We start from the raw sequence: 13500 nt of genomic DNA on the forward strand, positions 1-13500 counted from the left end.
CCTACCCTTCTGATCTGCCGTCTGCCAGTGTTGTTATCTGTTTCTACAATGAAGCACTTTCTGCCCTGCTTCGCACAGTACATAGCGTCCTGGATCGCACTCCTGCACACCTTCTTCATGAAATTATTTTGGTGGATGACAACAGTGAATTGGGTGAAAGAACCTTTCAGTAATATTTTAGTCGGTGCTCATGCTTCTTCACCTTCCTGTCTTTTCCTGTGCTTTATTGACTGGTCAAAATAAAAACGTGGAAGCCATGATGCAAAACCAATTTGTACTGCAGTCCATCTCCAAAAAGTGCCAGCCAGTACAGATGCATGATGTTCTGAAAAGCCCAAGATGACATCCACTTTGACGGCTAGTGCCGTTTTACTGATGAGCTTTGTATCATACAGACTTGAACATTCAAAAACAGGTTTTGAAGCTAGTAATGAAGAGTGTATATTTGCAGAGGGGGTGATAGAGCAGTTGTTTATAGTTTAGCTGGTTTTAACAGTAACTTGCTCGGACTGCTCTGCTGCTCAGAGCAGATTACACTGATCTTTCCGTAAACTAATTCCGTGGGCCAATACTAACTGTGAATGCAGCTGAAAGGAACTGAATGCACGTAGTCTCAGCTGCGGTCTTGCAAATAAGTTGATGTGGCACTATGGAAACAGTGCATCAGTTCTTTTGTACTTGCTCAGCATTTCAGACTGGTGGCGTGCTGGGATCGGAGCTCAGTCTTTGCTGGGAGGACTCTGCGTGGCTCTCGCACAGCCTCTTGTGGCCACCCTAGGCGTAGCTGTTCCTGGCTCTTGGTGGAGCAGCCTCCACTCCCTCAATCTGGGAGGGGCCCTAGAGGGGTAAAACTTGCAGAATTGCTTTACAGTTGTTGAAAGATTGATGCTTCGGCGTTTTTCTCTCGAATGATGAACAAGGCAAAGACAGACACGCAATTCAAACATTTTGGCACTTCAAAAGCGGAATGCCTGTTGAGGAATGCGATAGTGTAGCAGTACTTGCAAGCAGAACTGTGCAAGTTCCCTGCTTGCCTCTGTACAAGTCCACAACTTTTTGCATTTTTAAAATGACTTAGTTTATATTTTTTTTAGTACCTTAGTACTATACCTTTAGTATAATTAGGTCCCTTGGCCTCATCGTTTGATTTCTGGGTTAAGGGCTCACTTGCTCTAAGAGACTGATTAGATATGTATAATGTAGAAAGAAATTACCTTGTTATGCAGCTAGTTTATTTCTCTGAGGTCAGATCAAATGTTAAGATACAGGAGAGAACAAAGACCAAACACTCTATCCCTTGCTGATAAGAATGCATAATATTTAAAAGCCTGTTTTCGGTTTTTTGTGTTTTGGAAGCAATACGCGCTCTTTGCTACGAAGTCTTTTGTGCAATTTGTTGTTTTAAAGTTTCGTAACCTTCATATTCAGAACTAAGCTTACTTCAAAACTCAGTCTTTTGAATACGGTAATGCATTTTGTCGATTAATGCCTGTGTCCAGGCAGCAATACCATCACTTTTCTGGTCTGTTGCTAATTCGAAGGCCAAATTAGGTTCAAAACATTCAAGTAGCTACTTCTGCCTTTCTGACTTCAAATGAACATGTTTTGAAGCCGAAGATGGAAGGAGATATTGTTTATACAGAGAATTACTGCTCTCGATGATGGTACTACTGATGTTTGCACTGCTGCTTAATTTTAACGGATGGAATTTTGCAGCTGAAGAAAAGCAAAGCTGGTTTAGTGACTGAGGAAATGAACAAAGGCTTTGTCTGTGCCATGGATCTTATGTGAGCTTGGGCAAATTGCTTAATCTCTATGCCTCTGATTTTTTTTTTTAAATTAATTTTCCCTGCATTACATACTTCCTGAAATGGTATCTTAGATGAAATTCTGCCTGTTTCTTCAGCTTTAAATATAAGAGCTCTGCTGCACGTCGGTGCTGTTGTGCAAAGCTTGGGTCTTTGCATCTAGTTTTGTCTCAGAATGCTTCTTACACTCAATCATCAACAGTCTTACTAGCTAAGCAGGCATTTCAATGGCTCAGCTGAGCCCGCTGTTGTGTTTTTCTCTCCCTTTGCTGCAAGGCAGGATTTCTTTTCCTAGTACAACATCTTTCTCCCTGATTTCGGCTTTACCTGTTACAGAACAGCCTACAGGATATGTTGAAGGCTGTTACCGGAGGCGTTCTTCTATGCAGAAGAAGAGATTGAAGAACAGAAAAGGAGCAAATTGTCTGCAACTCAGTACTTTGAAATAATAACACCCTTGACTCCCGTCCTAAATTTCTCTTGTTTGGAGGAGCCTTCGTTACATAGATAAGGAGCAAGCTAATGGCTGAAGTAACTTTTGGAGACTGTCTACTGGCTAAAAGGGAGCAATTCTCTCCTTGGAGCAAAATTTCTCAGGCAGGCTGTACTGAAGCAATTTTTTGGGTTATGTCGGAAGAAATCAGTCTTCCAGTGGACATGAAGCTGACACAAAAACCCATCAACAACGAAAACCCTAAAAGGTATCTGAGACTAAACTGCCTATCAAGAATGGTCCATGATATGTTCAGTCCCAGGCAATAGCTGGGCACAGTTTCCAGCAGAATGCTGGTTTGTCCAGGTCAAAACTATACTCTGAGAGCATGTTAGCCATTAGGTACTACTGGCTCTTAGATTCTGCTGTTCAAGCCTGTATTGTGGGCCTGGCTTAGCTACCAATATGGACATGACCTCTTTTTTTTTTTTTTTTCTGTTGTTTTCAGAAGTTTGCACATGCCATTGCACATGCAAAACTATTTCCTCTTGTATTGTATGTCCTTTCATGCAGCCTTGTCTGCTCTAAGTGCCAAGTTTGATAACTGACCTTTTCTGCTAGCCCTTTGTTTTCTGCAGTTGTACACTGTCTTTCCCTTGCTATGATACATCAGGTGAAGAATGATTCAAGCACTAGTTTATTTTAGATTTGCAGATCCTTCTGTTCTGCTTATTTGGGTATCTCATTTGGATACATCCTAGAGACGACTTTATTTAACCAACTTTCTAGGAGACTTTCTCCAAAAAAATCTTCCCTATTGTCTCTGGCATACGATGTCACATTCAAAACCAGGGGAGAGAATTCCTGTGACCCAAATGAATCCTGTCTGCATCTCTCCAGAGACTTTTCTTTGTCCTAGAATATTCTCTAGCACCGTCTTGCTCTGTGGTACCTTCTCATTCTTGATCCACAATGCTGCCTTGCAGTGCAAAGGCTGAGATCTTAACATTTGGAGTTGCTTCTGGGAATCTCCTTTTCAGTCTTCCTGCCTGAAAGTTCTTGTACTCCCTGAAGGTTACAGCTCTGGCTTCCACATATATTCCTTTGGCATTTAATCTTGTTAACAGCAGCTTTAATGTTTGAACTGACATTCATCAGAATAATAATATTTATTCCAGCATATCCTCTTTTGAAACTCTGCCTCTCTATACCAAGGTTCTCTATGAAGTCTCACCTGGCTTTTTGTTTTTCTTCCTCATTTTATATTCCTCTTTATTTCTCCATAAGCTTATTTATTTATGTTTTTCCGTTACTTCAGTCTTCATGTGTCCGTGTTCTCTTCAGTGGTCCTGCTTTAATGTTAGAAAAGGTGAAAAAAGTATTGTTACTCTTAAAATCGCCATTGATGTTAGTTAAGTTACAGTAGTGCCTACAGACTTCAGTGAACTTTGCTCTCCTTCAAAAGCACACACTTGCCAGCAGTGTCTTTGATCCTTTTGGATTTTAGAAAAGCAACCACTTGTGAGTGAGTTGTAATTCTTTGTATCTGCTATTGTATCAGCTAAGCAGGTACAGATAATGAAAGGTGTCTTCATGCTTCTTTTTAGAGGTGTCAGTGTTTGTTTTAGTGTGTGGAACATAGTAATTTAAATCACTTGTCTGCGTGAACAGGCTTTCGTTACTTCTGCTGCAAATGACAGTCACCATGAGAAGAATTTGGAAATGCTATTTCTTTGTACAGTGCCTTTTATTTTTAATTTTTTTTTTTTAGCAGCAGTAATCCCTTTTAGGATAGAGTCTAGTTCCAGTTAACTTGAGTCATGTTGTACTAAAGGCTTTGCAAACAGAACAAAAAGATAAGAATCCAGTCTGTATTCAGGAAACAAAGGCTAAGCATAAAACCTGAGACAGTGGCAGCGCATAAAAAGTTAGTTGGGAAAATATAAGGAAGTACTTATCAGCGGGAATGTGTGCTGTGGAAGGCCCAGTCATATGGTCCATCACCCTCTTCAATGCAGGGTATGTTCCTGCTTTGTCCATGTGGGTTTTCACAATGCAGCAGGAAAAAGTGAAGCAGTTAACAGGAAAATGTAAGCATAAAAAAAAGGCCACAGGAATTGGAGGACAGGTGTAGGATGTGGGATGACTGACTGTCCTTTTGATACTCTTGGTTTGAAGCTATGCTGTATTGGGGTAGCTTTTTGATTGAGTTTTTGAGTTGAACATTTTGGGACTTTAAACAAAGCTTTCACAATTTCCATCCTGTTATTGAACTCGTGTTTTCCTTTTCTCAGCTGACTTGAAAAAAGACTTGGGTGAATATGTTAAAACTCAGCTTCCAAAAACCACAAAATTGGTAAGAAATGAGAAGCGGGAAGGCTTGATTCGAGGAAGGATGATTGGAGCCTCTCATGCCACAGGTATACTTTCTTGTTTCTCTTTTCCTTGCGTACTTTGACCGTATGTTAATTGGGTGACTTCTCTTTCTCTAGTGCAGCTCTTTGAGATGTTGAATGTTTGACCTCTGATTGCTTTAGCCCACTCTGGGGGCTCTGCATGTAGTGCCACATTCTAAGCTACACAACTTAGCCCAGGGGAAGAAAGATTTGGGATAATGCTATCTTAGGTGAAAGACATTTTAGCAATTGTTTCAGAATATCCGTGGCTTTGAAATGAGTTAATGGCATTGATCTCCGTCTGTTATGTTAACTTATGTCGCAACAGCTACACAAAGTGTCTTCAGTGATACCTGTATGATGATGATTGGAGACCTTAACCAACATTACCTATGTATTTAAATGTTTACATCATGCTGTCGACCATGATCTATATAAAGCTTTCTCCAATATTTCCTCATAGCTTTACTGAATTAGTCCTTACCTGGTGTTTTTCTGTTACTCATTTAATGAGGAAGAATCAAGGAGGACTTGGTACTTGCTTATGTGTAAATATAGAGTAAATGTAATAAATTAACTGTTTTTATAGTTTGTAATTAACTTCAGAAAATTTTTCCTGTGTAAGAGAGGAGAGATCTTTTTTAAAGTCACCCAAACAGTGACTTGGCAAATTTGGAGCCAAATTTAAGTATTTGTTAAGCTTTTCTGAACCATTGATTTCTTTTTTTTTTTTCTTCCTATGCAAGTTTGCTTTTGATAAAATGAGTTCATTACTTAAAGTGTGTCAGTGAAATAGTAAAACAAAACCAGTATTTAAGAAAATTTAGTGAGGCAGTATAGAATTTTTCCCTATTCCCGCCCTGAAAGAATGTTGTCTCAGGAACATCTCCCTCTGTGCTAGATATTGTGTTCGCAGAATATTTTCTGCACATTTCATGTGAAAACTATTGCTCTAAAATGGCAATTTGCTTCCTTATAAGGTACACTCTAATCTGTTTTCTAATTCACCCATCTAATTGTAATGTTTCTCATATAAGCTTTTCTGTTGTTGCAGTGAGTGTTAATTGGGATAAACTATGTTTGGTGCTTTATGTACACTGTGTGCCTTTTACCATAATATGCTTCCTGGTTAAATTCTTTGGCGTCTGAGAAATTATGCGCTACTTTCTCAAATAATTTTGAGTGGCAAATAAGGTCTCTTAATTGGTGTTTACTCATTAGCATTGTAATGGCATAATCCAGAGAGAAAATTGTGCTTGCACTTTCCAAGCTGTATTAGGATTCATTTGAGTTAGTGCAATTTTCAGTCATTTTATTGCTTTTCTGAACTGCTGGAGTCTGTTTTTCTTTCTTCCTCAGTCAAATACTGTCTGTTGTTAATGGGTGACTCGGTATATTTGTATGTTTCTAAGTTGTTTTCTTTAAAGCTCTTTCCCATCTCTTCCATGTTATTTTAGTGTTATATAAATTTTATGTTGTGTCATAAAAATTCAGATGACTTGTTAGACCAATTGAGCTTGAAGGTCTCTCATGGATCAAACTGTCCTCTGACCATGGCTGATAATCCCCGTGTAAACTGATGGGACTGAAGTGTTGCTTGGTCTAATACTGGTGGATTTGGCTATGCCCACTTAGGGCATTCACTCTCCTTTTAAACTGGTATGAATCCACAATCGCTCTAGAGCTAATGAAATGGGGAAATGCTCTATGTTACTTTATATTCAGGAATTGAAATGCTGGTATCTGGCCTGTGTCATGGATGAATGCAGATGAATTCATCAGAATGGCTTGGTTTAAAATCCAAAGATCTTAGCTGCAACAGTAACTGGATGGATGCTGAAGTATGATATGAAGCAAGCCCAAGGCGATTACAGTCAGTGGATAAAAACAGCTTTGTCATGGGGATAATTCATCCAGCCCAGTATCTGTCATCTTCGGCTATCTCTGTAGTCTAACTCAGGCATGGGAGGTGCTTTGCATTAGGATAAATGCACCACCTGACTCTGAATGCTGGTCTGATGATACTTCATTTAAAGTACAGTAGCTCTGCTGATTCTGGGTAGAACATGTGATAACTATAAAAACCCTGCCAAAGAAATGCAAATAATGGCCCACTTGAGCAATTCATAGCTAAGTGTGACTAGCCAGGATCTACCTTCTGCCTTTGACTGAAGTAGTCCCTGTGGAGTCTCTGGTTTGTCAGCGTTTCTGAGTGCAGATGGTGTTTCCCCTCTGTTACACAGGGCGGTGAGGATACTCCCGATACTCTGCTGCCAATATAATTGCGTATGTGTTTGTGTGTTTCATGTTACCATGGATCTTTGTGTTTTGTGTGCTTTGGCCTCTGTAGGGCAAGTAGTCACTGTGAGGTGAACGAGATGTGGTTACAACCTCTGCTGACTCCCATCAGAGAAGATCGCAGGACTGTGGTGTGCCCTGTGATTGACATAATCAGTGCTGACACGCTTACCTACAGCTCTTCCCCGGTTGTGCGTGGAGGGTTTAACTGGGGCCTGCACTTTAAGTGGGATCTTGTTCCTTTGTCAGAACTAGAAGGACCCGAGGGAGCCACTGCTCCAATCAAGTAAGGTTCCTCCTACGTGGTGTGAAGCTCTGTGTAACGTATGGATGATCAGAAGCAGTTCTTGAGCATTTTGGAGTGTATCTGGCTGTGCAGTTTTAGAAGCAGATGCCTGACCTGTCAAATATCTGACTTGTTTATTTTACTTAGAAATAGTTTTGGTTACTATTACCTATTTCAGTTTAATTTCTCGCATTTAATCACGAATTAGATATCTGTCTTATTAGGTCAAGAAAGCACACTTTCAGAGAATGCTTGTACAGCAGCAGCTTTTGCTAAAAACAAAAGTCTCAAGGAGCTTATGCTATTCTGTATTAAATCTGTCCAGTAATTTCACTTTAGAGCTATGCATTGATGTTTGTTCTGTCGATGCGTTTGGCTTAATGATGATTTTGATAACTGCCTTTGTGCTAGTAATAGCTTGCATATCCCACTAATACAGGCTCTATAATTTCTGTGATGAAATGCTAAAGAATTGCTAGATTGGGAAAATATGTTTTTGTGGTAATAGGAAGGTGGTTTCCCAGCTAATGGGAGAGAACATGAGAGCATATGGTAATTTTCTATGTCAACATCATTTTTTCGCTTTAGATTTCACTTATATTTTTCCTCAAACAAGCAATTATTTTGTCATAAAGCTTCCTAAATGAACACACATGGACGTGAAAACTATCTTTAAAATATTACTTGTCTCTTTGCACAATGTGGCAAATGCCGAAAACTGTCAGTTGGAAGCCTGTCCGTATTGTTTTTGCAGTCTGAATTGCTTGAGAGTTGTTCTGAAACAAAAGTCTTGGTAAAGCTTAACACTAGGACTTGAAAGTTACCTTCCTGAATCTTTTAACCATTGATGGCTCTCTTGCCTGTACAGAACTGGCAATATCTGGTTCCTACTGGACACATAACTGTTATAAAATGATGTCAGTAGACACTTTTTTTTAGTAGCAGACACATATGGTTCAGAAATTAGAATAGAAGCTGTGCCAGTGTGAATCCCTTCACAAGAAGGGCCAGTGCTGATAGAGCAATGGCAAGAAGCTGATTGTGCTCTTTCTAGTTGCAGTTATCAATCTCAGTACACAATTCGGGTTTGTAAGGTGGAAGAACTTTACCTTTTTTACAAACTGACTCCTTCCAGAGAATGTGGTACTTTTATAAGATTTGCAAAGTGAATCAGAAATTGGGCAGCCTCATCTCTCTTTCATTCTCTTTTCTTGGACTGTAAATGAAGAGCATTTCAGGCTGATGCAAACAGCTCCAGCACAAAGGTCCTCTGCTGTGGTCTGAGAACTCTGCAGTTAGTCTTTCCACATCTACCCATCACAAGATTTGGTCTGAGAAGCCAGGAAACTTCTTAAGTTACTTAACAGTTTAACTGGCTTGTTTGGAAGTTGTCACTGTGACAGTTTCTGAAGCTAGAAGGGAAAGGACAGACTGGGAAAATCTGAGTGGGGAACTAGCATAGACCATCTTAAAATCCTTCTGTTAAGAACTGTTCTCACAGTTAATCTGGGGCATGCCTGAAGGTTAGTTGTTGCTGTGTTCATGCTGTTGTTGCATTCCTTCAACTCACTTTTAGGAAAAACTCCCATGGAAAAGGTGGAGAACTTTAAAGGGAGTCTAATAATCTAAAAAGATTACATTTTCTGAGTATGAAAGTGACTTTTCCTACTTAGAGGCCTCTGCCTGCTTTGTAAAAGAAGTTAGATTGCTATTTAACCTTTGAAAACGGCTTTCCATCAAATGGAAAGTCTTACGTTTTCTGTTTTGGAGACCTTCATAATGAAATATTTTGGTGTCAGGGATGGAAAAATTGAGAGCAACCTTTCAACCCAGGTTTTAAAGTGACAGAAATTATAGTAGAAAATTGTGTGAGAACAAGCAAGGAAATCCATACTTAGGCTTGGTTTCATCGCAGGTTTTATTAACAAGGATGAGAAAAAGCCTGTTCCTGCCCATTGTATGTTCCAACTATCATATCATATTTATGTAGTGCTTTTACTCTCTTTTATACTCTTCTAGGGCATCCACATATTATAAATTTGTGATACAGTAGCATTTCAATGTAGACACTGTACAATGGGGATCATAAACAGATTTTTACAAAATAGAGCACCATTCTAGTAACACACAGGCAAGGCAAAAAACTGGGAAACCCTGAAGAGAACATCTATGCAAGTATAAAAACTGTAAATAACTTAGCAATAAACTGATCATTGCATCAGTGATGAAACAACGCTGCTCCTGGTATTTAAATTCTATCTATGAGATAGAGTAGCATTTCTTTTAGCAGCCTCCTGGCTTGTATAATTTAAATTTGGACCTTGTTTCTTGATCTAATTTAATATGGGAAAGTAACGTATGCTCTGGATTCTACTCCTTCTGCAATTCAGTCAAGCCTGGTCTGTATAATTTGTCCCTGTAAAAAGGGGAGGAACACATTATTGTGTGCAATAAATAGGGGGAAATAGCTTCCAGTAAAGACACATCTAATTAAAGGCAGCTCCCAAGTTTCACTGTAGAAAACTTGATGGACTCCAAACTTGCACAGGATTTTACTTTTTTTTTTTTTTTTTTTTTGGTAGAGAGAGACAGCCTCTTTGTTCCTCTTCCCCTGTCCTATCCTTTTTCCTCAAGTTTACTATACAAAGAAATATGTTTTATAGGTATTGGAATAATGAAAGATCACAAATACTACTTACAGATCTGCTTTTGAAAATGTTTTGAGACTAGAAGTGTGATCTGATGATTTTTAGTGTCTACAGGATTTAAATTGTATTATGTAGGTCTAAATTTAAGCTTTGAGACTAGCTGATTAAGCTAAAATTACTGGGTTTGGGGTTTTTTTTTTTTCCTCTCTAAAAGAAAATGAACTTCTTTCAATATTCCTTTTTAGGTCACCTACTATGGCTGGAGGCCTATTTGCCATGGATCGTGAGTACTTTAATGAACTTGGACAATATGATAGTGGCATGGACATCTGGGGAGGAGAAAATCTGGAAATATCTTTTCGGGTAATCTAGCTTTTGTGTGTATTGGAGTATGAACCTCGGTGCCTGGCTGCTTCTCTTCCCTATGTTTCTTTAGCACTGGAATAGCTATTTGCACACAGAAATTGGCATTTTTATTCACAGGAAGGACACCTTCAGCACACAGTAACTGCCTTTACAATAATCTTCAAGTTAAGTTTTAATGGGAAGATTAAAGAGAATTTTGAGCTCTGTAGTTAAATGTTTGAGGCTTTTTCTTTGTTGGGTGGAACATTTCATAATATCTATAGAGAAGTATAAGAAAAGAATAATCATGCAAATTTCTGAAATGAGTTGATAAGCAATGTCTAATGAATTTCACAAGTCGTTTAAAAAGATGTGTGGCTCACAGCCATTGATAATAAGTAAGCTTATTATTTTCCTTAGACGTGTAGGGCTTTTCAGACACTTCAGCCTCCTTTTTGAGGGCCTGGAAATGTAAATATTTTATAACTAAATTAAGAGTCCTGTAGAGGGGTCGGCTTGGTTGGGAAAATAATGAGAAAGTCGTAATCAGGAAATTTGAAAATGATACTTAATTGGCCTTCCTGTATTTTATCTCATCTTCCCTGTCACTCTGTTGAAAGAAAAACAACTTTTTGTGCTCAATGTCACGTTTACCTCTTCACTTTTGTAAAGTGGATTCATCAACAGGTTTGACAAGAGTCTGCCTGAAAATGAGATGCTATGGTGACAAATATGAAAAGGGGATTAAAAAGTGAAGTTAACATAAAAATGAACAAACAAACAAAACGCAAAAAAACCAAAAGCAAACACACAACCCTCAAAACTTTAGAGAAATCTGTCAAATTGGGTCATTAGAGAAATCAAGATTAGAGCTCAAAAATAAAACTGGCATTTCATAAATTTGAATGACTTTAAAGGGGTATGTACTGAATAAATAAAATCTTTCAAGTTTTCAGTACAAAATATGATTATTAGATATCTGAGTAGAAGTGCACAGAACATGAGGAAATTATTGTTCTTACTGTGTAATACACAGTTTCAATAAAAAGGGCTTTGAAAAATTGGAGCATATTTAGAGAGCTTGATAAGGTCTGGAAGCCCCCTCTCCCTGGGGGAGAGTTGTAAAGAACTTTAGTCTTTATCTTATCCAGGAGGAGTTTTAAAAGTGACTTGATTATAAACTTCTAATGTGAGAAGATTTTTCTGAGATCGGAGAACACATTAGTCCAACAAAGGGCCAATGACGATAATTTGCTGGAAGCTGAAGTTTAAAAAGAAATTTAAAAAAATAAATGGAAGCAGAGTGTAAATGAAATCTAGATCTGGGGTGCAATGGAGCTGGATTAAGGCACCTAAATGTAGTATGTGAATGTGAACAGTATTTCTGAGTTCCTATATACTTAACAGAAATAAACAGCTGTGTAAAATAGGTGCTTATACTTAGTTGAAAAGCTCTCCAGGCTCCCTTGATGATGTTGACTGATCTTCATTATCTGTCGTGGACGTGTGGACATGTAATTCTCATGTAGGCAAATAAATTTAGATATCTTAATCTGCAAGTTGAATCCCAGCCCATATATTTCAGTGTTTTCTAATTGGTCATTAGAGCATAAAATTTTAGAAAATTTACTATTTGTTTCATGAAAGCCATGACGTGTTACACGCAAAGTGTGATGATATGACAAAAATAGTCTTTTCTAACCTGAAGTTTTATTAATTTCACTTGTCAGAAAGCATGACATGTAGGACAACATTGCTGACACCTAATCGCGTCATCATGTGTAGACCTACATAAGTATCCCTTGAAGAAGGGGAGGAGGTAGTGAGCCTTGTCTGTATACGTACAATGAGATGTGTTCTGGTTTTGTATGGACAGATCTGGATGTGTGGTGGTAGACTTCTGATCATCCCCTGCTCCAGGGTGGGACACATTTTCCGTAAAAGGCGTCCCTATGGCTCACCAGGGGGACAGGACACTATGGCCCATAACTCACTGAGGCTGGCACATGTGTGGATGGATGAATATAAGGTAAGAGTCAATTCTAGGTCATGAAATAATGTTATTAACTGGCTTGTTTGTCAAAGGACTGTATCACAGGGGGGTCTGTTAGCATGTGTAATGGGGTCTTCCTTCTGTAGTCTGATTTCCTAATGTTAATTTTGATATGAATTCCTGAATTCTGTAGGATTGTCGTTTGGCTTTTGAGTGCTCAAGTCTACTCCCTGTTGCTTCTGTTGCCTGCAGGACATTCAGTTTTATGCCTTTTTAATGAAGTAAAAAATGACAAATTAGTTCTTGTAAGCTCTGCATTGCTTTGTGTCCAAATCAGTATAACATGGCAGTCATATACTACTGCTATATGCCTTCAGGTAGTTTCCATGTTGGTGAGACAGGGATTTTATTGGTTGGTTGTTTGCTTTCTGTTTTAATTAGCAGTCTGATTCTTAGTGTGTCTTGCCCTGGAAGATCAATCAGGATTGACCTCTGTATTCAAGGGCAAGTGTATTCTTTTCTTGTCTTCAGATCTTGGTTTTTAAATGTAGATCAGGTTTTTGTGAAGCCTGATCTCTGTGATACATGAGGACACTTCGCCTTGCGAGACCACAGGATTTGCTGTGTGGCCAGCTCTTGTGGTCCCTACAATTTCTATACAAGACATATTTTATTAACTCTATATTCTGTAGATATTTTTGTTTCAAACCCCATCCTTTATCTTGATGTTCAGTCAGTTTGAGGAACCTATTAGGGGTCATTAATTTTTTATCTCCATTCTCCATCTCCATAATGCATTGGTAGATTTGATCTATCAACTTTCCCTTTTATTGGTGTCTGGGCACAGCTATTTTGTGATTAATGATGGCTTTCTCTGAAGCTTGGAATTGATTCTTTGTTATAATTTCCAGCTAATACTGCTTTGTCCAACAAGGACTTAAACTGCTGATTCTAGCAGTCTCTTATCACAGACTTGTCCTGAACTTTTCCAGCTGTTTCTAATCTAATTCTCTGATAGTTGCCAGAGACTGTCATTATGACAGATTTATGTATGGAAGGCAAGCCTGGAAATATTTTTGTTTTTATAAAGTGTAATGCAAATATTTAGGGCCAGTATCATTTACTGAAGTGATTGTATGATGAATGCTAACTACAAAGATAAGACTTAAAGGACCTGTTTTGCAGCAAAGAGCAAATATCAGTATTTAATAAATAAAGTTGCATAACAGAAGGGAGACAGCAAAATTTTCATAACTGTCAAAAGCAAAATGTAAAAGAAGTAAGTTCATGTAT

At 38.4% G+C, this 13500-nt stretch overlaps 1 protein-coding gene across 1 annotated transcript in view; it reads left to right on the forward strand.

Annotated features, from left to right (window-relative positions):
* The window catches only part of LOC104083306 (polypeptide N-acetylgalactosaminyltransferase 11-like), a gene marked incomplete at its 3' end in the record, with an annotated part of 18519 nt that extends 6276 nt beyond the window's left edge, over positions 1 to 12243 (forward strand). The window contains exons 3-8 of the mRNA XM_009586745.1: positions 1 to 153; positions 4536 to 4673; positions 5675 to 5684; positions 6994 to 7221; positions 10115 to 10232; positions 12091 to 12243. The exon at positions 1 to 153 is cut by the window's left edge and continues 26 nt beyond it. Coding sequence (XP_009585040.1) covers positions 1 to 153; positions 4536 to 4673; positions 5675 to 5684; positions 6994 to 7221; positions 10115 to 10232; positions 12091 to 12243 — 800 coding nt within the window. The remainder of the gene's footprint in view (positions 154 to 4535; positions 4674 to 5674; positions 5685 to 6993; positions 7222 to 10114; positions 10233 to 12090) is intronic.
* Between the last annotated feature and the right edge of the window lie 1257 nt (positions 12244 to 13500).

This window comes from Fulmarus glacialis, unplaced genomic scaffold (genome assembly GCF_000690835.1).
Source record: "Fulmarus glacialis isolate BGI_N327 unplaced genomic scaffold, ASM69083v1 scaffold18540, whole genome shotgun sequence".
Taxonomy (NCBI): Eukaryota; Metazoa; Chordata; class Aves; order Procellariiformes; family Procellariidae; genus Fulmarus; species Fulmarus glacialis.